Source organism: Osmerus eperlanus, chromosome 4, assembly GCF_963692335.1.
Source record: "Osmerus eperlanus chromosome 4, fOsmEpe2.1, whole genome shotgun sequence".
In the NCBI taxonomy this organism is placed as follows: domain Eukaryota; kingdom Metazoa; phylum Chordata; class Actinopteri; order Osmeriformes; family Osmeridae; genus Osmerus; species Osmerus eperlanus.
In genome coordinates, this window is record NC_085021.1 from 17505401 (window position 1) to 17530415 (window position 25015).

Below are 25015 nucleotides of genomic sequence, written 5' to 3' on the forward strand. Positions count from 1 at the left end.
AAATGACAAATGCCGCCACGCAGTGGTAGTAGATCGAAGTGCTTTAGGCAACGCAAATTTCTACATCCGCTGTGGAAAAGTTGGTTAGCCGAAGCGGGGTGGCTTATGAGGCTCGAGCCCCGAATGTTTTCTCAAAAGCCCCAAATCTTTTAGGTTAAATGTTGTTTGTAATTTTATGGAAATATAACAATATGAGTCCAACGTAATGTTTACACTACATAAAGCTCAAAAAACAAGTTTGCGCTCAAATTCATGTTAAATATTTTCGCGCGTGCGCATAACCGGTGGAAAATCCGATGTTAACTCAAATCAACCTTGACTAGGTGCTAGGATGGGGCTAAAACCCGAATGTTTACAACGTCTGGCTCCGCCCCTGCGTTGCCCTATCTCGTTTCCGTAAAATCGACATCGCGAAAACAGCATGCAAAGACAATATTTTAGTCAAATAATGTTATTTCCCGTGTAACCATACTTGGACTTTATAGCATTACAGCCTACCTGTAGAGGTTAACGGCCAATGAGGCCAGAATTTATCAAGTCCATGAACTACAAGTCCCATAATGTAGTCGGCAGTCTGGTGAGATAGCGCCGTTGAGAGAAGTGGATGTAGGCTATTCGGAAAACAGAGGGGAACGAGAGAGGTTTTTTCCTCACAGATGGAGGTTTATCCGTAGTGGACGAGGAGCACGGTCGCCGAATTTGAGCAAAATGGCGAAGGACCAGGAGGTCGAACGCATTGCTAAAAAGCTGGACAAAATGGTGCACAAGAAAAACACGGTAAGTTGATTTCGTTTGTGTGGAGTCACATCGCCCGCAGCATTACAGCATCTGAAATCAGGTAGGCATGCCGCCGTGATGCCCTCCGCTGCACCTTTGTGAGCAGAGAACATTCTAGAAAGCACGTTATGTTTGTTTTGGTTTTCGACGGAAACAAAGCTGTCTTAAAATTCAAAAACATAGTTTGGCTACTTGTAGTGCATTATAATACGGTACAATGTAGCTAATAGAAAACCGAAAAATCGTATGAAATTGTAATAATACTACTAAATCTAGTGATGGGCAGTTGTGGGTAGGTATTTAAGCAAGATTATCGACCTCAACTATTAGACCAATAGTTTAACCAACCTGTTTAATTCCAGTTGAAAAGATGCTCTCAGCCATAACTAGCATACTGTTTTTATTCCTGTACTGTAGGTAGGCAACTTGCAATACTGTCTACGCCTAATCACCTATAGCCCAGTTTAGCAGAAACGCAGTCATTTTTGCACATCTTTCAATCAAAATTGGAAATCACTCTCAAACAATTTGAATCTGTACATATTCGTTAATGTATGGCTCTTGTAGTAGAGCTGATTTAAGTATGTACACTTAAAGTAGAATGAGATGTGTCCATTGGCGTTATTATCCAACCAGCCACAGTAGTTCATTGCTTAGGTCATGTGATAACTTAGGTCAGTGTTACACTCCCTCTTCAAATGTGAAACTTTTGACATACTTGAAAACATGGAATCCAGGCGAACTCCTAAGATATCCACAAAATATGCTTAAATATGCCAACAAGATTGTAGTAAAAATATTATCTTAAGCACATCATTGACATTTTAAAAACACACCAGTGCACTTTGTTTTAGGTGATTTATTCTAGTTATCTGAAGATTGTGTCACATTGTGTCAAGTTTTTTAGATTGATGGTGTTAAATCATTAAAAAGGCCTTCAACGTTGTTTGTGAGTACCCTGATTGCTGATCCTGTAAGTGTTTCCTTATCTTAGGATGGTGCCATTGACTTGCTGAGGGAACTAAAAAACACAAAGATGTCTTTAGAAACTCTCCAGGTGAGAATACTAAAGACTGTTGTAGCTGATGTTTGATGTATTTAAAATCCTTCCTACCCTCATTTTTGTAGCTAAAGTCGGTCATGTGGTCTGTTAAGTGTTTTCTGATTTCTGCTTTCACTTCATTCTTCAATCCATCTTAAAAGGTACACTAATCATCTTTAATTCTAAATATATGAAATGTCTGTGTGTGTTCAGTCCACCAGGATTGGTATGTCTGTGAATGCAGTGAGAAAGCAGAGTGTTGATGAAGAGGTCCAGACCTTGGCAAAGTCCTTGATCAAGTCCTGGAAGAAACTGCTTGGTAGGTGCACATATGCACACCCTCCCCCCATACACACACACACACACACACACACAAACAGATGAATATGAGGTATGAATCCTGTGTTTTCTCAGATGGTTCGGAGGGTAAGGTGGAGGAGAAAAGGAAAGAGGATTCCCCTCTGAGGTTAGCATCCAGCTCCAAGGATGGCCCTGGCTCCAGCGAGAAGATGTAAGTCTTCCCCCCCCCCCCAATAATGATGTCACAGTTCAAGGAGACAAGTCATCAGCTAGCTGTCTCACTTAGCTTCTGTACACAGAACAAAATGGTAACTTATTGATCTCTTCACTTCCTTTTCTCACTCCTTTCCCCCCCTCCCCATCAGTAAGAAACAGGAGGCTCCAAAGACCCCCGCCACCCCTACGACCCCCACCACCCCCAGGTCCACCTCCTTCCCTCCTGCCCCTGTCACCACAGACAGCGTGCGTACCAAGTGTAGAGAGCTACTGGTGGCTGCACTGCAGACAGACGGTGAGTGTGTGTGTGTGTGTGTCTGGCCTGGCTTCCAGACCCAGAGTGATTTAAGGATTAAAGAGGCGTAAACTCAAACAAATACAACCTGTGTTTAATCTTCCAGATGACCACAAGACCATCGGAGCTGACTGTGAACACCTGGCTGCTCAGATAGAGGATTATATCCTTTCACAGCTACTACCGACCTCTCTCTCTGTGTGTGTGTGTGTGTGTGCGCATGCGCGTGTTCCATATCAGTTACGTGAAAGCATCTGCCGGTGTGGCTGGATCCACTTAAACCTGAGTGTGTGTTTTTGGGGTTGCCTCCTTGACCGCCTGCTGGCTCCACCCATCTATCAGGAGTTCAAGTCGACAGACGTCAAGTACAAGAGCCGCCTGCGGAGCCGCATCTCCAACCTGAAGGACCAGAAGAACCCGGACCTGCGACGCAACGTTCTCTGTGGAAACATCTCCCCTGAGCGCATCGCCAACATGACCGCCGAGGTACGGCTACTGTGGCACTCACGCCGCGTTGCTCATTATCCAGTAGAGTCCAGGATGTATCTAACTGGAAGACTGTGTGTGACTAGGAGATGGCCAGTAATGAGCTGAAGGAGATGAGGAAGGCCCTGACCAAGGAGTCCATCAGGGAACACCAGCTGTCTAAAGTAGGGGGCACAGAGACGGACATGTTCCAGTGCGGCAAGTGTAGGGGCAAGAACTGTACCTACACACAGGTAAGTGTAACAATCACTCACACACTCACGCATGCTTTTCTGAGCCACGCACAGGTGCTTCTGGGTCACACACACACCACTGTGTGTCTTCTTGTGTTTCAGGTGCAGACACGCAGTGCTGATGAACCGATGACCACCTTTGTGCTGTGCAACGAGTGTGGGAACCGCTGGAAGGTAACACAGACGATTTGCTTTCATGTCTTTGCTCCTGTCCAGTCAGATCTGGTCCATGTCAACATGGTAAACAGTGCCTCTGCAGTTCCAGAGCTTGACCACAGGGGGTCAGTAGGTGCTGGTGAGCAGTGGTGCCTGCTGTGGAGTTAGAGGATGGGGTTCACAGTCAGAGGTGTGATGTGGTTTTGAGGAGGGGTTGATTGGTGCTCTATGTGTGAGTAGCAACCACTTAGTCTGACAGCTCATCTTCCAATAGCCTGAATAAAGCATAATCACACAACATCTGACGCAACAGGCCCTCCAAGGCCCAGTTATGCTCCAGTAATGAACTGCACAGTTCTAATCCTCTCAAACGAGACCTGTGTCAAAGAGGACGTTTCTTCTGAATATTATGAGCATGCACCCTTCCTGTCCCCCTAACTGGGGTGTTCCGAGAGTCCCTTGAACTGCTCATGACTCTCTGAGGGGGAAAAACATTTACAAGATACAACATACTAAATATTTGACACACTAGTCTGTTCACTTTAGAAAGCGCTCTCTCACTCCCCTTTTATGTTTTTCTTTTTCCTTCTCTCCTCCCCCCATCAGTTCTGTTGAAGTTCCGAAGAGACTGGATTTGCCATCAAGAACACCACCAGCTGAAATATGGTCACAACTGGCATATTGATTTTTTTTTTAATTTGGCTTTGATATATAATTTTTTTTATACATTTTCAAGATCTGTAATATATTTGAAGCAAATATTGCCAGGGATTGTATTTTTTTTGCCACTAAATAGCACTAATTTTAAACCATTCGGGCTTTAGTGTTGGTCGTTAGACTGTACTATAACAGTTCTTCACCTGGCCTTTCAGATGAACTACCTCTGTCAGAGTACTTCAGACTGCTTGCTGTCTTCCTCCCTCCTAGCCTTGAGGTCCTCTCTGATTGGACATGATGTAGGATGGGTCTCAATAAGCTTGTCTCTTCACATCTTAAATCCACCCAGTCCTCGTTAAGGAGCGATGCAGTAGCAGAGTACTCGGACAGAAGTAGTTGTGCCTTTTTGTTTGTGTGTCATTCAGTGCTGTGTTTAAGTTGCCTTTACTGTCCGTCAGAACAACGACCCAGGCTGTGTAAAAGAGGCTTGAAGCACGTCTGTTGTCATGTGGTTCACAGACTGATCCGGTTAAAGCTGCAATCCCCGGTTCCCCTACAGTATCTGTCTGTCTGATGGTGCTGCTGAAACAGCAACATAAGTGCTTTTCTCTCTACTGTGGTACTAAACACAGCTTTAAGTGCTTTTCTCTCTACTGTGGTACTAAACACAGCTTGGGCAGGATCTGTTCTTCTGACTGCAGACTTCAAATGCCCTTTTAGGTTCCACTTCTCTAAGAAAGTAGGACACAGGATGATCTAATTCTGAATAGAGTAATAGTAGACATGTTTTGAAATGTATAGATTAGTGAAAAAAGGAAAGAGATGATTTTCCTCCCTTCCCATCTTTTTTTTACTAGTGTGGTGTGAAAGGATAGATTGGGGACAGGAGGATCAGAGAGGAGTGTATTTGATTACAGCTGTTGACTGCTTTGCCAATTTTCTTTTCATATTTGTTTTCATACATGTGATTTATTTTGTATTCATGTAATAGCCCTCCTCCCCCAGGACCTGTGTCTGAGTATAAAACGTGTAAGACGTGAAAGAAACTGAATGTGTTTGAATTATTTCTATCTGACACGGCAACACCTATCAAACAGGGAAACAAACAGTAAATGTGACCTGTTTGTAACTATGTCAGAACCCTCTGATTTAAAAAAGGGTTATGGAACATTCCAGAAAGAATCCTGTTTAGCTATGTAGGGTGCCGAATCCCTAAACAACATGATCCTTAAGGTACTAGTTAGAACCTTGTTGCTGCAGCTGGCTCTGTGTAGTGTCTGCTCTACTTTTATATGCCACTGTACATCAATATCAGTAATGTATGTTGAGACCTGAATTATCTGTCAACACAATACTATGGCAGTGGCAGGTGCCTTCATGGCATGTTTGTGGCAGCCTGGTTCCCGCGGGGTCTTAAAAACGGCCATATTTTCATCCGAGGTCTTAAATTTAGTTTAGTCAGGTCTAAAAAAGGTTTTACCACCGTTCATTTCCTGAAACGCTGGCCGCAGAAAGTTATTACAAAGTAGCAAAAAAGTATTGAGTCGTAGCCTACAAAGCGGAGCTCTAGAGTCCAGGGTTCGAATTTGGGGGAGCTTGGGGGGGGGGGGGGGGTTGACCCCCCTAATTAAGACTTGAACCCCCCCCAAAGAGGTAAAAATAACGGGTCGATACATTTATATATCGTTCTTACCTGTAATCTTAAATATTACTTCACGCCTTGGAGAAGAAGCTGACCCCCCCCCGATTATCATTGTATAATTCGCACTCTGTTTCTAACCAAACTAAACTAAATCGAATCTTCCTGAGATTAACAAGCGTTTGGCGGAGAGGAGAGAGACGATATTTATGAAACTGTGAAGGTGAAGTCCTACATCTCACATGACCACAATGTTACTTTTAAGTTAAAATAAACAATTTAAAATTGGGATTTGAACCCAGGCTGTTGCAGTACTGCACCAGCATGTCTGATAGAGCACGCACACTAAACCAGTAAGTTAACAGGGGAGCCCTGCTTTCTTCTGGTTTTCTGACACCCCAACTCTGCAGGGTGTTACAATTAGATAGTTCAATGTCAAATTTAATGTTGAGTGGAGACTGTTAGGATCCCTGATGGCTCAGTGGTTAAGGTAGCGGGCTGCTGTGTGAGGGGTCTTGTGTTCAAATTTGTCTGAAGGATCTTCTTACAGCTCAATTTTTGCTCTTGGACTTATAAATAAAACGATAACATATATATTACTTAACTGATATCGGTTAAATGAATTATCAATTGGTTTGAGCAAGGTCTGAACCTGGGGTACCGTGTTTGGCAGTAGACTCGATGGTACACATGCTTACCCACTGAGCCGCAGAGGTTTCCTGCAAAGTTACTTCCTACAAGACGGTGTAATTGCCCTTATGACACTACTAAATGCCAAAGGACAACGTACGTTTTGTTAATGCCAAGTTATAAAACAGAATACTCTGCCTTCTAATCATACTTACAAAACGAGTGAAAGTTTGCTGAAGGATTTCTAAAAACTTCACAAAATACAGTGACGATAAGTAGACTTTTCTTGAATAGACTTATTTATTTCTGCAACACGGATAAATATTAAACAAAAATGTACAGCTTACCGTCTATTAGGGGTGGGAATCTTTTGGTACCTTTTTTATCAAATTGCGATTCAATATATGCTCACATAAAAATACATGTGGAACGATGTGAATCGCTAGAAGACTGAAAATAGCGATTCATATGTGGATCGATTTTTTCCCCCACCCCTAGTACTTAGTGCTGAATTAAATTAAATTATTAATGTGATTGCTTTATCTGTAAATTAAATTAATGTTTTTTCAATGACTGAATTCATTGAAATAAAACGATTATTTCAGAATTTCTTTGAATTTAATATTTTTTTGGTAATGTGTCGTGTAGGTCTTAAATTTCAATCTTTATGGTCTTAAAATGTCTTAAAAAGGTCTTAAATGTGACTTACTGAAACCTGCATGAGCCCTGACACACACACAGCACGTATGCAGTGAGCGGAGCGGTCTGTGTTTGTTTTGGCAACAGGAGTGTGTTTCCATACAGTACATGTGAAGAGATAGAGACCTGTAAGATCCCTGTGGCCCACAGGCATGCACTGCACTTACACACTCTTAATTACTGTCTGATTGGAGAGTTGGAGAAATGTTTACACACACACGTAAGAGAGAATAGGTGAAGCTGAAGGAGAGAGGACTGCTGTTCAACGTTAGTTGCTTGTGTTCCTGTCAATCAAATGAACTGTAGGCGTTCCTCAAAACTAAGTGTTACAGTGAGTATATATAAACGCTCTGTGACCATTTAGGACCAAGATGGGTCAGTGGTTCAAATGAGGGTAATTCTACAACTATTAATCATTAGGGAACTGAACATACAGGCATGACACACGAATAATACTACTCACTCTGAAAATACCTCATACATTCAGTGACTGGCCAATGAAGAACCAGCTGCTGGGTGGTATTCATGTCCTGATTGGTCCATGACGCCCTTGTGGCTCTGTAGAAAGCAGGTATGTGTGTCATGTACCTGTGACCTGAGGCTTGAGGACGTGGATTGACCTGCAGGAGGCGACATAGCAACAAAGTCTCGCAGACAGGAACAGACTTGCACAGTTGGAGTGCACTTTGTGTTTACCCACTACAATATGACGGTGGAAAGCGACTGATCTGAATCACACACCTGGAAGATAATCAGCGTTGGATGTGCTTGTGCCAGCTCTGTCGTGCTCACATAAGACATTCATCTCAGTTCTCTTTTGGATGAGTCTTTATATATGTACAATAAAATCACAGTTTAACAAAATATAAAATAAATAACAATAATACTAAGTTAAATGCATTTGAATGACAAGTCTGATTAAGACCTAGGCATCTTTTTTTTCTCCTCTTTACAACTACAAACACCATGTCATCCTCCCCTCTGCCATTCAAGCAGTTGTTTAAAACTCATCAGCCTCTATGTTTTTGTCCTTATTCTCTTTTTTCTGTATTTTTTATCCATTTAACATTTTTGCACCTGGGTTATCTCTATAGCCCCCTCCCAGATCAACCAACCACAGCTCAGCCCAGTGCCTGAGACAGCCAATCCCAGCAAGCCAGGGAGACAGTGGAGAGGTCAAAGTTGAGAGTTCACAGAAGCAGCAGAGCCCAGGTCATCCCTGGTGGATGGGTGGGGGGTCAGGGTGAACCTGTAGAAACGTACACTCCAGTGTCTTATTGCAGAGTTTGTCTGGATATTTATAATAATCTTCAAATATGTCCATCAGAGGAAAATATATCAACATAGATGTATATATACATATAGAATCTAAAAAATAGATGTTTTGTAAATCAGTAGTTGGTGCTGTGGAGAGGTGGTCAACACGCAGGTTGGGTTGGTCCAGCACAGACAAGAGAACAAATAGGTATTTTCCATAGTCAACCCTGTGTCTTCCAGTTTAACGTATTTATGTGTGTGTTTGAAAGAGAGGGAGAGAGAAAATGTGTGTGTACACGTCTGGGTCCAGATAATCCATCTATGGCCCGGACTCCTTGAGGAGGGAGTGGCTAAAACATGACAAGATCCAATGGTGTTAATGGTCGGAATCCCAAAAAGGGGGGAGTCGTTTCTCCTTCTAGTGGTTGTGTGTTGGATAATGGCAGAGTATGGCTGGGATAGAGGGACCTAAAAAAGACAAATCATGTCGATAGAAAAGGAGAGGTGAAGGAGAGAGCCTTTGAGACGGTTAGAAGAGACGGTAAACGAGGGAAGGAGAGAGGAAGTGTGAGAAAGACCGAGGGAGTGTGAGAAGAAGCGAGGGAGTGTGAGGAGAGAAGGAGAGAGGGAATGCAAGGAGTGAGAAGGAGAGGGAGTGTGAGGAGACCGAGAAGGGAAGAGCAGTGTGCAAGAAGAGTGAGGGCGAAGGAGAGATGGGGAGAGGTGGTCTTGTGTATGAGGAGGGGATAGACAGTTTGGTGAGAGAGGAGAGACGAGAGAAGGATTGTCGGGAGGAAAGAGGTAGTACGTGAAGGAGCGAGGGACTGATTGACAAACGGGGTCTGTGTGAGGAGGGAGTGATTGAAAGCGAGGAGGAATGAAGGAGGAAGTGAGTGTGCCTAGGACTCGGAGGAGGTGCGTGAGCTGCCCTGGACCAGATTTCTGTATATGTTGGAGTTGAGGAAGCGGGGGTACGAGTCTCTGTGCATCAGCGTGTAGATCTGCAGCTGTGCGTCCTCAAAGGTGTGGGGCGTGGGGTCGGCCATCTTCTTGTTGATCACCTCCCTCACCCGCGAGTCCAGACTCACCTGGAGCGGAAGGGAGAGGGGGGAGGGATGAAGGAGAGGAGTTGGAGGAAGGAAGGAAGGGAGACAAGGGGGGTGGAAGAGAGGGAGGAGAGGGGTTGGGAGGGGGGTGAGAGAAGGGGGGAAGGGTGAAGGAAGGACAGGGATTACCCATTGCTCCACTTTAAGCATGTTGCCACAATGACTAGACCTCAGACAGACACAGCTGCACATGTTTGCGCACACACACACACACACACACACACACACACACACACACACACACACACCCACACACACACACACACACACACACACACACACACACACACACACACACACACACGGAGAGGGATGACAGAAAGTCCAGTCCTCCTTCCTGGTCATCTCTTTCTCTCTCACACACACACAGACGTCTTAGCAGCACTCACCACTTACTATTAATAGACCTGCTGGCGGCCAGCGATTTATAGTTTCCTGTGGCCAACCTGTGTGTGTGTGTGTGTGTGTGTGTGCGTAGAAGCAGCAGCAGCAGTGTGGCTTGTTGACCTCTCCAGCTTGGACACACACTGCAGATGAGAACCGACACTTACAGCCCCCAGCACTCACTCTAAATACAGCAGCCTGCCTCCCCTCACCCCCTGGGCCTCACACAACATACAGTACTCAATACTTCATGAGCAGAGGGGACTCAGTATGCTTTTGAGGAAGGAGAGAGAAAGAGAGATGGAAAGTGAAGGAGGTTTTTTTTCTTACATGTCAAGTTTTTTCTTGGCAGAGGCAAATCACAGTGTTAAAGTTTAATGTTTAAATATCCTTCTCCATCTTCCTACAGTGGTGTCTCAGAGGGACCAGTAGGGAGATGTAGTCCTACTGGATGACACGCGTGAAGAACACCCTACCTCTTTAGGGGACAGTATGGAGACGTAGTCCTCGTAGATGATCCGAGCCTTCTCCTCGATGCTGCTCTTGCTGATCTCCTGTTTGAGGTCTTCACAGGACAGCCAGAAGAGCATGTTCTCCTCGCTGTACTCTGTCCTCAGGAACTCCCGGAACACATTCCTCCCTGCCGGGTTCTTCATCAGCTTGTCAAACGACTGGGCCCACATGCGGATCTCCTCCATCGTGGGTTTGGTACTGGGGGGGGAGGGGGATTACTGAGGCTGTACATGGGATTTACATTAACATTACATTACATTTAGCAGACGCTCTTATCCAGAGCGACTTACAGTAAGTACAGGGACATTCCCCCCCGAGGCAAGTAAGGTGAAGTGCCTTGCCCAAGGACACAACATCATTTTTGCACGTCCGGAAATCGAACCGGCAACCTTCTGATTAACAGCCCGATTCCCTAACCGCTCAGCCATCTGACCCCCCCCCCCCCCACGATTTATGGAGAGTGCAGTACAGTGCACTAGAGCTGAGTGGAGTAGACGACAGTTGATGCTCACCAAGCTTCACAGTTTGGTATGGTCTCCATCCTGGTCTCTTGAGACTTCCTCCTCCTGCGTCTCTCCTCTTCATTCCTAACAGTGAGACTGCAAGGTGGTGAAACAGCTTTGAGAAATTACGGCACCGGCTACTCTTTTTGTCTTATCTCTCTCTCTCTCTTTTTCTGTCTGTCATGATCACTGTCTCTCTCTCACTGATTCTGCCTCGGTCTCTCTTTGCCACTGCCTCTGTTTCTCTCTGTCACTCTTTGTCACCGTCTCTGTCACTCTGTCTCTGCCTCGATCTCTGCCACAGCCTCCGTCTCACCGCCTCTAGATACTGCTACATGTGGTGTAACTACCTGCAGGTGCACATGGTGCTGGGGGCTCTCCAGGTGCGAGCCAGGGTGTATACTGTTTATAAAGATAACAGGCGGAGGTGCTACTGCTGTGTTACCACACTTAATGACACACCTCAATGGCAGAGTCAACCACAGGAGTGTTACATGACCCTGCCTAGGTTTCTGCCTAGCCACAGAAGGGAGGGGGGAGAGAGAAAGACAGAGAGAGAGAAGGGGGAGGGGGGATGGAGGGAAATAAGAAGCGAGGGAGCTCAGCTCTGTGAACAGGGCCTCTAGTTAACCTCAGGGCACACATGAGACACACAGCAGTTTTAATCACTGCTATTGCTTCCACTATATGTCTATCGGTGTTGTTAGCAAAGTAGCACACGTAGATGTGCTATTTCATGGCATTTTGTGCTTTGGTGCTTGTGTCAGGGGAAAGGGGTTGCAAGGGGTTGGTTTTGGACAGGGCCTGAGTGTGAGACTGGGGCATACCATGTGCGGTGTTGGAGTGGGGGTTGTGTGGAACGTACCATGAGCAGCTACAGCAGCAGCACCAGCAGAAGCAGCATGCATTAGGTCTCTGAGTAGTCCTGCCTGGCTGGGCCCGACTGGGAGACTGGTCGCTCCGACCCATCGGAGACTCTCGCTCTGTCGGGACAGGGCCTGTGTACTGAGACACACACACATACACACACACACGTAAACAGGTCAATGATAAGGTGAGTGGTCAGATCAGCGAGTCTGTTCCTTCTCCTCTATCGGTCTCTTTGTCTCTGATAACTCTGTCTCTCTCACAGACACACACACTCTCTTCTTTTTCTCTGTGCCTCCGAAATGGAACAGAGGTAACGTACACCCCTGTCACAGGGTGCAGAGGCGCGAGTCATGTTCATAAGCCCAGCGCTTCGTGACCCGGGTTAAACCCCCTTCGCTTGGCCTACCTTTGACAGCAAACACAGCTCCACTGTCATCTCCTGACCCTCAGCTGTGTGTGTGTGTGAGAGAGAGAGAATGAGAGAGGAATAATATGTTTTGTGCCCCCAGTCTTCATTATCAAACAGTAAACCACCATTACAAAGGCTGTAGAAAAGTGGGGCGATGTACGAGAGGGGGAGAGGAGGGAATGGGAGGAGGGAGGGAAAGAGGGAGGAAGGAACAGAGATTGAATAGATAGACTGAGGAAGTGAAAGAGAGAGAAGGGATATGGAGAAAGGTGAACCAATGTGATGCGTCATGTGATTGTGCTCTAGATACACACACAGTAATATACTGTATGTGTACAGATATTTTCTTTTTCTATATATATATAGATATATATATATACAGTATACACAGAATATACTGTATATATAGAGAGAGATACAATGCACAAGGTTAACCAAAAAAATGCAAAAACAAGCACATTAAGTTCACATAGGCACTATGACACAGTATATACCAGCTTACAGATCTATTTCCTCTGTTCAGCCCATGAAATAATACCATCACTTCAAACCACTTGAATCACTGTGGTTATTTTCAATTTGCCAAATTGCTCGGTCCATAATAATTCTTATCCAATAACATCTGGCCCAGCTGTCTAAAATAGAGGAGCGCTGTCCCAAAAATTCCGCATCTGAGTTGGCATGACAACAAACTGACCGATACAATGTTGGGTGAAAAAAGAGTGGGATAGAGAGTAGGAATTGGGGGTTGTGGAAATATTTATAGAGGGTGGGAGAGAAGGGGTTGGAGAAAAGAGGAGGAAAGAGAGACAGAAAAAAAGGTTAAAGGAAGAGAGAAGGCAGAAAAAAGGAGAGGGAAGTGAGAGAGATGAGAACAGTGTGTGGGGGGCTGGGGGGTCGGAGGGGACACACCACTGTTAAAACAAAAGGCTTGTTTGTTTTCAAAAGTAGAGAAGAGAATGAATAGAGTAGAATAGAGCAGAATACAGAAGGGTAAAATAAAGTGACGCAAAGTAAAGCAGAGCATTAAGAGCACAGCAGAACAGAATAGTGTACCGGTAGAAGCAAACATCGACCTCCTGTATGTGTCCACCAGGGCTCCCCTCTCTACACATCATCAACCTGTTTGTCTCCCCTCTCTTTTTTTAGTCGACCAGAGCCCCCACTCCATCTCTCTCTCTCCCTCTATCTCTCTCTGCCCCCCCCCCCCCCCACAGCTGTTCTGAGAGACCAGAGGGTTAACCTGGGTTGCCTCCCCTGTAATCTCCTCCTTTTTCAAGCAGATCCTCTCTCTCTCAGACACACACACATCTCTTTCTCTCTACATACCCCCCTTTTCTCACACACATGCACACACACACACTATTTCTCTCTCTCTTTCTCACACACAGCGTTAGATAACACTTCCCCCATGCTTGCCACCCCAGCCAGGTCTATTTATAGCAGCTGGTAAATTGGCTGCACTCTTTTCTTTACCTCCTTTCTTTCTTTACTGCTTTCTTTTTTTCCCTTCTCTGTATATTTTCAGCTATGGAAGTCAGTTGTACAAAACCTGCCTGTGTTTGTGTGTCAGCATGACAGGTAGACACCAGTCAGTCTTTCCCTAGCCTAGGGAGGGGGGGGGTCTTATCTCAGAGAGAGAGAGCTAGCTGTCCGACACACACACACCGGCACACACACACGCACGCGCACACACCAAACACCAGCAGCAAACACCGGAGGAGTAGTGAAGAGGCCCGTCCCATCTTCATTGTGTAGGTGGTGTCACATTTCTCCCCCGGTGTACGCAGTAGCAGCAGTTTTCTCTCTGCGTTCTTTGAGGACGCCCGCTATGCACACAGACACACACTCTCTTCGGCGACGCGGGGAAGAAAAAAAAGCACCTAAAGATCCTGACTTGTCTGAGGGAGACACGTTGAATGGCACTCACTCACTCACTCACTCACATTTTAAACATGCTCCAACACACCTATGAGATCAGGTTTCCACACACACACACACACACACACACACACACACACACACACACACACACACACACACACACACACACACGAGTGTGTTAGAACTGTTCCCTGCGCCATAGCATGGCGTGAGGATGAACCGTCCTCTAATGGCAGACCGTACACACACGTGAATCCCTCTACAGGCTGGCCCTCTGCTTACACAATGGCACCGCATGTGTCTGTGCGCATGTGTGTTTGTGTGAGAAGGCGCAAGAGTGTGTGACCTCCGCCCCACCCCTCCCCTCACCCAGAGCAAACAGAGCCAGCAGGAAGGAGTTCTGCTGGCTGACTTCCTCTTTCAGCACCATGTTTAGGACCAGTGAGAATACTGACACGGCATACCACTGTGTTATGACTTGGTATGAAATGAATGAAGCCGAGAAGCGTTGAAGGCAGATCTGTAAACCCCTTAATACACACTCATAACACGCTGTAACTTGAACCCCGTTTGGATGGATCTGTTTTCTTAGGCGGGAGGAGGGACATATTTTTAGTGCAGCGCAAATCAGTTCCGTTTACATACTGTGCGTGCCACAAGTTTAGTAAGTAAGAGAGAGTGTGTGAGAGAGGGAGAGTAGGGATTTAGGTCCTGGTCAAGCCAGGCCAGTATCAGGTCTCCTTAGTCTCTTAATGTAAACCCAGGACGGCTGATCTGTTCTAATCCCATTACCCACCCTTTCAATCCTGTTAGCCAGGGTAGGGGGTTATGATCCAAGTCTGGCAACCCACGCCCCGCTCGTGATCCAACTGGCCCCTCAGTGTGGGAACAGGGAGCGGCAGGGAGGGAAGTACAGCACAGCTCCAGTTACACGACAATTAATAAAGAAGGTTAGGGGGTTAAGAAACCTGACAGAGCCAAGATGGCTGGAGCATGTCTACATACACACATCTATACATAAACATACACACTCATGTCACTGACTGGCTGACTCGGCAGTACACTAGCCACAGCAGTTCTGACCTATAGCTAGTCTTGTTACCACACACACACACACACAAACACATGCACACAGCTATCCTTGTCCAGCCCAGCGGCTCAGTGTCTGGAGCCAGCTACCACACTGGCTGTTTCCACAGGGATTTAAGCAATTAAGCATTCATTGGAGTATTAATCCCAGAGATTATTCCAGTCTAATCTCACTTTCAGATCGGTGGTGGAAAGTAGCAGCTAGGCTGGCCATGGCTCAGCTCAGGCCTACGCTGCTCTCTTGCTCTGCCCTGGGGGAACTGGATCATTAGCCAGCCTTAAATACAAGAGAGAGCAGCCGTCTGGGACAGCAGACAGGCCAGAGACAGTGGGACACAGGGCCCGACTCATCCCACTGCATCCCAGGATGGACACCGAGCTGCCGTGATGGAGATGTCATGTGTGGGGGATCAAGTGACAGCTGACGGGTCCAGCAACTGTACCCGGCCTACCAGGCAAATCACATCAGCAACCAAAACACTGCATTCCACACCCTACATAAACCAACACACACACAACCACCCTTGCCATAGTCTGTGGGCCTCCCCATAGCTATCCACCTACCCAGTAACCCTCACGCAGCTAAGGGGTGAGGGTTACTGGGTAGAACGGGTATGTTTTGAGGACAGCCTGCCAGCCAAGCCCCATGCCCTCCAGCTGCAGGGGAAAGACTCTGGGCCCAGTCCTTGCCTTTTGTCCCAGCTACCTTCACCAAGCTGGCACCAGCCACACAGCTCCAGTGGCAGTTCTCCTCTACCAGACCTCAAACATACCGGAGCTGGAGCCTATGTGTGGAGGTGAGAGGCCAAATAACCAAATAGCTCCAATTATTAAGAACATATACCCCCCTATTTTGACGATCTGAAACGCAAGTACCAAACCGCAAAGCGCAAGTAACTTTGTGGGCGGGACTCCGGCTCGGTTGCTATTTTGCCGGCGGGATAAATGACTTTGCGCCTGGCGCAAATCTAAAATGGGTAGGTCCGAAGTAGCTACATTACTAATGGGTGTGGTTTGGGCGTAACGTGCAATAAACCAATCAGAGCGTCATCTCACATTCCCTTTAAGAGCAGCGCTTGTTCCATGGCGGATGGCGGATTTGCCAGGCGCACGCCAGGAGAAGTTCACAGCCAAGGAGACCGACGTTCTAGTCAGGGCCGTAACAGATAGACAAGTGACATTGTATGGGAAAGGAAGAGCAGTTTTCTCATTGCACTAAATTGCCCGCTCATGCTGCTCATTCAAATTATTATTATTATTTTTATATAGTCTACCCTATATTTTATTTTTTAAATTGTTTGGTTCTAGGAATTAGTTTAACTATTGTACTTTTTTACTTAATTTAAGACCCGTATATGTTTATTGTTTGCAACTTCCTGCCACAGTAAATTCCGTGTTTGTGTAACATAGGCTACATGGCGAATAAACCGAATTCTGATTCTGATGGAGATGGAAGAAACCCACCCAAATTAGCTTCGGTTAAACAGGCGTGGGAGAAAATTGGCACAATTGTTACAAATCATGTTTACATACATAGAGATTTCTCATGAAAATCTTTTTATAATCATTGAAGAAATGTAACACGCCATAAATCAAAACAATGTAACGTAGCTTCGCAGAAAGAAGACCCTGGACTCGCCAGCAGTGTGCACGGACCAAGCTTGCGCCCTTAAAATGGCATCTGAATAATGCGCCATTGACTTTAGACCAAGTTTTTCCTGGTCAGTGGCGGAATTGTTTTTCGGAAACTGCAAAATAGCACCAGGGAACTTTTGCGCCGGAACACGCCTCCTTTTTCGCTGAACCGCCCACGGGAGCGCAAGGTCATTTCGACGTGCGTCTGTGGAGGGAAAAGTCAGCTTTGCGTCGAGTGCAAACTAGGAATGATACTTGCGTCGTTGACAAAGTCAATTGCGCTGGGTGCAAGATCGGGCCCATAGTGTACATGCTGCACACGTGGACACACACACACCCATATACTATCTTCCTGTGATCTGAATACCTGCTTGGGCAGGATAGGAAATGTCTCTACCAGCAGACTCCTGTCAGGCTGTTCAAACAACTCTCAGTGAAGCTGCCTCTGGCCTCACACACATAAACACACAACACACACACACACAAGCATAGGCAGACAAACACACACATTACCCCATAAATACACCCAAACGGCCCTACATGCCAAGAGATTCTAGGTTCTTTAATAGAATGCAATGCTGGAGGACTGTTTGCTCCAACGTGCATTTGCCTCATCTCCTTATAAGGTCATACCAGTCTTAAATGCCTCGCCTATGACCATGGTCATACGCACACTTGAAATAAAGAACGAGCCAGCAATCTCACCGTTGGACACAAGCAGGCAGAGACAAGCACAGATCAATGAACCCCCTCCTCAGTCCTCAGCTCCTTGTCCCTTCTCTTCTTTTTCTTCTTCTTAGCTTTCACCAATCCCTCCATCAACCAATGAAGCAATATTCCCAATCATCAGAGAGAAGTCACACACCATCATGAGCGACCCAATGACAGGAAGGAGAGAAAGATAGGGAAGGAGAGAGGGAGGGCGGAGAGAAGACAGACGGACATAAATTCAATGATGTGAAGGTATAGAGAGAAAGAGAGAGACACAGAGATAGTGAGAGAGAGAGAGAGAGAGAGAGGTGGAGGAGAAAGAGAGACTAAAGGAAGTGTTGAAACTGTTCTGATGTTGTGACATGGGGTTATGTGAAACTTCATGAGTCAGCATCCTCTCTCCCTCTTCCCTCCTCCTTTAGCTCCCCCTCTTCCTGTTTCTTATTAAATACTGTCTCCAGACAAACCAGTGTGATGAGTAACACAATAATAACCCTAATGTATTGTGTCTTTTTTACGGACTGTGCGTAACCTTTCCGTATGGATGACCAATCAGAACACAGATGTTTCACAACTTCTGCACAGTAGCCTATCAATTTGATTACAAAAACGTTGTGGAGCACGCCCACCCCTACTGCAAACAGGTCCATAAAACTATGCAAAATGTGAACCAGGAGTAACATCACACCATACTGTAACTGTCCCTGTCTGTTACACCACGCCATACTGTAACATCACACCATATTGTAACTGTCCCTATGTCTGTAACTGCAACCCCTACAGAGGTTTTACTACTGTTCATTACAATAAATATTTCACAATCATTATGACTGTGTTAGTGCATGTGTTTGTGATTATGTGCCTGAGCAGAGGGTGGAGGTACTGTGTGGAGAGGAAGGGTTATCCATGGGTGGGTTTGTTATATGAGTCTCACTCATATAATTCACCATAAAAGTTACCAATTCACTCTTTCCAAGAATTCAGGGCCTAGTTCTGCGTCTTGGCATGTGAATGATTGCATTCGTTATTAGATATATTATTACTGTCCAACAATAAATAAATAAAACTCATGACCCTTCTGACCACTCCCCATTGCCTCCAGGATTGTAACGGTCCTCTCCCTGTTCCTCCTAGCTGAGTCGCCTCCGGGTTCTGAGGGTTCTAAAACTATGACACTAGAGAACTGTATGAGGCCTTATGTAATCACAGACTACGGTTCACTCAGCACTGCCAGCTGTTAATAACATTTATCAGAGCTGGCCAATGCACAAAAAAGTGCATTGAAACTGAAAGCTGGTGGGTAAGATAGGAGAGATGGCATGATAGATCCTGGAGGTCTGGTTACCGGGCCAATATAAACTACCAGAGAGTCTCTTTTCTTGAGAGCACTAAATATTCTTTACCGTATTATCTGGTCGGTTTCTACTCTAGTCTGGTACCTTCAGTTCACACTCAGTGAGAATAAATAAGCTGACTGAATAAAGACTCAAAACCACTCTCAGTGGGGGCAGAAAAGTGAAGGAGAACTCCTGAGAGAGACGGGATGAAAGAAAGATATAAAGTGAGAGAGTAAGACTGTGAACGAGAGGACACTCAAATGAATGTGACAGGGACAAGTTGACAGGAGCTAAATATAGGGCTGACATGTGCAAATAATTGAAATGTAATTTAGGACTATGGAGCTACAGAGCTATTGAGCTTGACAGTGGAGCTTGGAGGAATTTCAAATACACAGAGGAGACGAGAAGAGGAAAAGTGAAGAAGTGAAGAGAAAAGAAGAAGAGAGAAGAGAAAAAAGAGATATTGTGTGTGTGACTGTGTGTGTGTAGGGGTGCATGCAGCAACTTGCTCATGGGCTGCAGGCTGTGGGTGGGATGGGGTCAGATAGCTCAGCGGTTAGGCAATCGGGCTATTAATCAGAATGTTGCCGGTTTGATTCCTGGCCGTGCAAAATGACGTTGTGTCCTTGGGCAAGGCGCTTCACCCTACTTGCCTCCTGGGGAATGTCCCTGTACTTAAATGACTAAATGTAAATGTGTGGGAGGACAGAGACAGTCGTCATTCAGTCACCTCAATACCTCAAAACAGCCCTGACATACATGCACACACACTCAAATCTACTATTTAGACAGAAAATAAAAAGTGATGTCAAGCATCATGAATTGGCACAAGATTAGAATTACAAAAGAGATGGATGGAGAACATGAAAATGAGAAAAGGTATAGCGTGATAAGAAAACAATGGATGGAGAAGAATGGAGGTGAAGAGGACATTTTAAAATCCTTGGCTCGTTACTGTTGGTTCCACAGGGGCATGATCGAGTGAAAGAAGTCCTAGTCTATGTTATGCAAATGTTTTTTAATTTGTCAAGTTTAGGGTTAATTTTGTTTTAAGGTACTCTGTGTGTATGCGTGTTTATGTTTGTGTGTGTGACATCCTGTTTGTCACTGACTCTCCCAGCTCTAATCTTAACCAGATGCCAGCACCAAGTGGCCATGCATCATGTGACAACCAAAGCAGCTCCCACTCTTTTCCTCTCTCTCTCTCTCTCTCTCTCTCTCTCTCTCTCTCTCTCTCTCTCTCTCTCTCTCTCTCTCTCTCTCTCTCTCTCTCTCTCTCGCACAAACACACACACACGCACACTTTATTAGTTATCTTCTTTCTTAATTCAATTGTACATTTCTCTATCTCCCTCTGTTTCCCCTCTCTGTCTCTTTTCATTCTATTCTATTCTACATCTATTCTTTTTTTATTCAAGCTTTATTTATTTGAGGCTCTTAGTCCTCTCTGAAAGGTTTTCAGTCTAAGGAGCTTTGGTTCTGAATGTGTGCAATGAGGAGGGAGAGTGTATCCGAAGGTAAATTTTGATTGGCTTATTTCACCGTTAATATGATAGCACAGAGGAAGAACATTCAGATAAAATAGAGAAAGAGAGAAGAGAGAGAGGTGTAAGGGGAGGGCAGGGAAGTGAAGATGTGGATAAGAGAGGAGTGGGGTGAGTGAGAGGGCAGGGATGAAGAGAGGTGGAGAGGGATGATGGGAGAGAAGATTGCAGAGGGGAAGACTGAGAGGAAGAGAGAGAGAGATGAAAAAGTGAGGCCAGAGAAAAGAATAGGTAAAGGAGTGGAACATGCACATGACAGTATTGTATACCAGTCTTGTATACCATGTTCCAGGCTGGGGCTGACTGATTAACTGACTGACTAACTGGTAGGCTGACTGACTGACTGACTGGTAGGCTGACTGACTGACTGGTAGGCTGACTGACTGACTGACTGGTAGGCTGACTGACTGACTGACTGACTGGTAGGCTGACTGACTGACTGACTGGTAGGCTGACTGACTGACTGACTGGTAGGCTGACTGGCTTCATCCCTCTCAGGTCAGGATGTAAGCAAACAATGTGACAGGCACAACAACATCAACAACCAGAACAATAACATACAACAACATCACCACTATTGGAACGACAACAACAAAAGAAAACAACACACCAGGGAACAAAAACACAACACATACGTATATACAGATGTATAGATATATATAGAAAGAGTTACCAGTATGTCCATCATGGCTTGACAGCTCGCAGCCTATTAGTTTTATAATCCTCAACGATGTTAACAGCCTGGTAACATGCATGTCATCCCCCCTTTGGCCGTGGACCTCTCCTTCATACAAACCAAGAAAACACACATACGCAGGCACACGCACACACACACACACATCCACAAAAAGAGAGATAGAAACACAACATACAGAAAGGGAGAGAGGTGTACGTAAGAAACTGAGTTAGCTCTAGTTGTATCACTCGGTAACCCAAAGAACATCATTTGCTTTTTTTCCATTGCTTCAGTCTCTGAACTACATTCTGGTTGGGGCACAACTGTTTCTCTAGTGCTCGGAAAGGGCCCATGTAGACTCCATCTGGAGGGGGGGTGGGGAGGGGGGGTAGAGGGAGGATGAGAGGAAAAGAGGGATGGTGAGGCAGGGATGAAAAGGGGTGCAGTCATGCAGTGGTGAGGGGGGGATTGAAGGAGGGTTGGATGGGCAAACATTCATAAAGGGTTGAGGTAGGAACATTCAAGCTGAACCCTCATACCTATAAACATCAACACTACAATGCCACCAGCCAGCCAAGACATGATCCAACAATTCTATAGACCTCAACACGGAGCAAACTAACAGAACCCATAGACACACACAAACTGTCCCAAAATGGAACACATGTAGTAAGCCTAATCCGGAACCAGCTAACTGAATCTAAGGTGTGGTTGCTTGAAGACCTATCTGATCAGATGGCATGTTGGGATCTTAAGACTTTAAGCTAAACTCCCAAGCTTCCTAGGGATAGGTTGACGAGTTCTTACATGTATTTACCACGTAGACGAGAATGAAGAAAAATACCACAAAATATCCAAACCAACAAATTACCACTTTCTCCAATGCCGTTTGGCTGTAGAAAACACCACACCTACCAAATTTGACAACAAACATAAAATACACATCACTTCAGATGTGATTAAGCAGTAAATTAAACCATTTTTAAACAGTAACTTTGGATACCTACAAATACTGTAAAATGACCCTTACAAGAACTAGGCCTGTATGAGTATGACTTTAAGGCCAGACCATAGGGCAGACCACAGGCCCTTCTTCCCCTTTAAGAGACAACGACAAGAGAGACACAAAGGGAGGGAGCCGTGCACCCAAAAAGGGGAAATGAGTGACAGACGAAATGAAGAAAGAGAGAAGAGGAAGTGGGTGCAAAACTGCCAGTGGAAGAAGAACACAGAAGCTAGACTTTGAAAAAAAAGTAAGCAGTGTAAGTGTTATATCACTATAGGCTAGATGTCTCCTGTCTGCTTTGGCTTTGCTCCATCCCTCGTTCTCCCCAGGTCTGTTTGACAGAAAGATTGTGCAAGATATAAGAGGGATTATTACATCTTGTGAAAAAGTTGTTAAAAGAGAGATAGAGAGAGAATGAGGAATGAGGGAGGGAGAGAAGGAGGGAGAGGGAAAGAGAGAGGGAGGGAGGAAGAGGGCGCGGAAGAGGGAGCGATGCCGTGCCGACAGCAGACCAGAGTGGCATGAGTGAGTCATACTTCCTCTGGAGGAGGCTGTGTGCTCTCTCTCGCTCTCTCCCATCCCCCCTTACACACTCGCTATCCATCTCTCTCTCTCTCCTTCCTGCAGACTCTTTCAGACCATGGGGGTACTGCTCTCTAGTAGGCTTCTGTCACTAGCATGGCCTACATAAGCAGCATGTGAAGGGGAAGTGGTTTGGTAAGACTGAGAAGGTTCAATGCCTGCTCGCCAAGCCTGTGAGTCAACCACTAGACCAAGAGGTGTTCCATTTGGTCCGAGGGGCAACAAAAAGTATTTAACGTTAGAAAGGTTCAATGAGAGGGACTGCATCGTTATCCTCCATAACCTTTCACATGAAAACACATTCATTTAACATCTACAATTACACCAAAGGAGAGTCGTTAAAACGCTACCTTCTCACAACTCTGTGTGCGAGAGATAAGCAATAATAGAAGGACATGAGAGAAAGAGTGCCTAGTCTCAGCTCTGATCTCATGTCCTCTGTGGCTATTCTCCTCTTTTTCTTCTGTTGGAAGAGTCTGGTTCCCTGCGTGGCCCCCGGGGGATGAAAGAGGATGAGAGAGGAAGGTGGAGGGTGGTAGGGAGGGCAAGATGTAGAGGTTTGGGTATGGGGTAGCCTAATAGAATAGGAGGTTGCTCATTTTATTTTTGAATACTTTGGCTGTAGCCAGACTTGTACTTGCTTCTAACAACAAATGTAGCTACTATTCCAAATGTTTTTTTGTTTTTTTTTCATTTTGTTGTGGTTTTCCTGTAATGTTTTTTCGTTAAAGTGAGATGTGGCAGTCGTTACTATTTTCAACTATTCGTTTCCCCCAAGCGCGCACCCAGTGAATTGACACGCGCGGTCTAGTTCAGAGCGCTACGCCGCCACGCGACACCAAGGGGCCCCGCCCCCTCATCTTCCTCCGCTCAACGGGCACGCGACTTCCCCGGCCCCGCGCGCACGGAATTCATTCACCCGAACATCTCGCGCATGAGTCACGAACGCGCTTTACTACACAAAATCGAGAAGATTGAGGGGGCAGAGAACATCCTTTTACCGTAGGTAAAACTGAGACTGTTCTGATGAAAAAACAAGAACAAGGTAAAGATCAAGCTTAGACGACCCACAGGCAAGTTAGATAATCTCAAAATAGCCCACACACTTCTTGACAAATAAAAACAAACTTTATACAAGCAAATTAATTCCAGATTCCCTCCACTTCCTTAAAGCTCTTTGCTTGAGTATAAAAATATATATAGCCCTCCTGCAAACAAGGCTCTGAATGTAATAATCGTTTAGGTTTCATTTAGTGTTTTATATTGTGATTACTGGGTAGCCGAATGCCCTATCCCTTACCCCTATATGTTTTACAGAAGCACAAAAGCACTCTGCTTTGTAAGTACTAAGTGTGCATGGGTCCAGACATAAGGATATCTCCGGTGGATGTCACAAAGGACCTAAACCGAGTGTTAAACCATCTGGAAATTATCCTGCAACATTGTTTTTGTAACCTATAGATTTTCTTCTGTCCCGAGTTGTTTCGTTGTAGGCTAGTCTGGTACATTTAAGTTAAGAACATGAATCGCCCACCTTTCCATTTTACAGTCGGCAAGCCAACATGTTTGCGCTACTTACAAGGATGTCAAATAAATCATATCCGTGCTGGTGAGAGCTCTATAATCGTATCAAAAAGAAAACGGACGACATCTCCATATTGCAAATAATAGTCCACCGTCCATAGACCGTTCCCACTATTAGAAATGAATCACCGAGACGGAATAAGCAAGCCGGAGTCCCTCCTCAGTTTTTACGAATGATAATAGTGGTTATTGTATCCAAGACAATCGCCAGTCTATCCGCTGAACAGCTTGATCCTCTCACCAATGATGACAAGTGTTGTCAGGCAAAACGACCGCTGTTTTGTCGGTTGTTTTACGGTTTTTGGGGACACGGAGGTTTTTCTTCCGACTCTATCCATTCTTGAGGAATCACGGACCTTTGCAAAACGGGAAAAGCCCACCATTGACTGGCCAACTGAACCTTTTTTCACTTGGCATACCCATACGATTACCATACTTACGATTTTTGCATTAGAACGATCTGGAGGACGGTATCCGTTTCGCTTTCGGAGGCACATCCGTTTGTTTTATGTAGTATTTTTCTGTTGAAGAATACAGTATTTATTCGCTCCAGCGTTCCAGCTCCTGGGATCGACACCCTTACCAAGGCGAACGGAGGCTGAAGGGCGCATGCGTTAATCTACTGTAGACCGCTCCGTGCAGGCGGTACAGGGACGACTTCCTCGGTTGCCATTTGGTATTAAAGTCCTGTTAGAGCTAAATAACTTTTCTAATGGCAGTAAAACAATGCTGTATGTCTACAAAGGCCTGATATAGGCTACTTCAACAATAGGGGGAGATTACCATCATCTG

General features: G+C 45.4%; 2 protein-coding genes across 6 annotated transcripts; one reads left to right on the forward strand and one right to left on the reverse strand.

Annotated features, from left to right (window-relative positions):
• The first annotated feature begins 318 nt into the window (after positions 1–318).
• On the forward strand, positions 319–4792 carry tcea2 (transcription elongation factor A (SII), 2). Its single transcript, XM_062459779.1, has 10 exons — positions 319–777; positions 1772–1834; positions 2033–2138; positions 2234–2330; positions 2485–2630; positions 2737–2793; positions 2962–3116; positions 3203–3349; positions 3452–3523; positions 4112–4792. The coding sequence occupies exons 1-10, from the start codon at positions 709–711 to the stop codon at positions 4118–4120; spliced, it is 921 nt and encodes a 306-aa protein (XP_062315763.1). The 5' UTR covers positions 319–708; the 3' UTR covers positions 4121–4792.
• Positions 4793–7940: 3148 nt separating this feature from the next.
• Positions 7941–24829, reverse strand: rgs19 (regulator of G protein signaling 19). 5 transcript variants are annotated; one of them, XM_062459765.1, is made up of 6 exons: positions 24664–24820; positions 21049–21159; positions 11759–11898; positions 10903–10989; positions 10354–10588; positions 7941–9475 (listed from the first exon to the last, which is right to left on the reverse strand). In XM_062459765.1, exons 2-6 carry the CDS (start codon positions 21061–21063, stop codon positions 9287–9289), a joined length of 666 nt encoding a protein of 221 aa, XP_062315749.1. In that variant the 5' UTR covers positions 21064–21159; positions 24664–24820; the 3' UTR covers positions 7941–9286. The 5 variants fall into 5 exon arrangements, with proteins under 5 accessions (XP_062315749.1, XP_062315750.1, XP_062315746.1 ...); XM_062459766.1 differs by having other exon boundaries at positions 21049–21156; positions 24664–24785; XM_062459762.1 differs by lacking the exon at positions 21049–21159 and having other exon boundaries at positions 24664–24829.
• Between the last annotated feature and the right edge of the window lie 186 nt (positions 24830–25015).

Coding starts and splice junctions, on each gene's coding strand:
- tcea2 (XM_062459779.1), top strand. CDS start 709: ATGGCGAAGGACCAGGAGGTCGAACGCATTGCTAAAAAGCTGGACAAA. Junction 1,835..2,032: donor TGTCTTTAGAAACTCTCCAG/GTGAGAATACTA, acceptor GTGTGTGTTCAG/TCCACCAGGATTGGTATGTC. Junction 2,631..2,736: donor GGCTGCACTGCAGACAGACG/GTGAGTGTGTGT, acceptor TTAATCTTCCAG/ATGACCACAAGACCATCGGA.
- rgs19 (XM_062459762.1), bottom strand. CDS start 24,720: ATGTGCCTCCGAAAGCGAAACGGATACCGTCCTCCAGATCGTTCTAAT. Junction 11,899..24,663: donor ATCGTTCTAATGCAAAAATC/GTAAGTATGGTA, acceptor TGTGTGTCTCAG/TACACAGGCCCTGTCCCGAC. Junction 9,476..10,353: donor CCATACTGTCCCCTAAAGAG/GTAGGGTGTTCT, acceptor CTTCCGCTCCAG/GTGAGTCTGGACTCGCGGGT.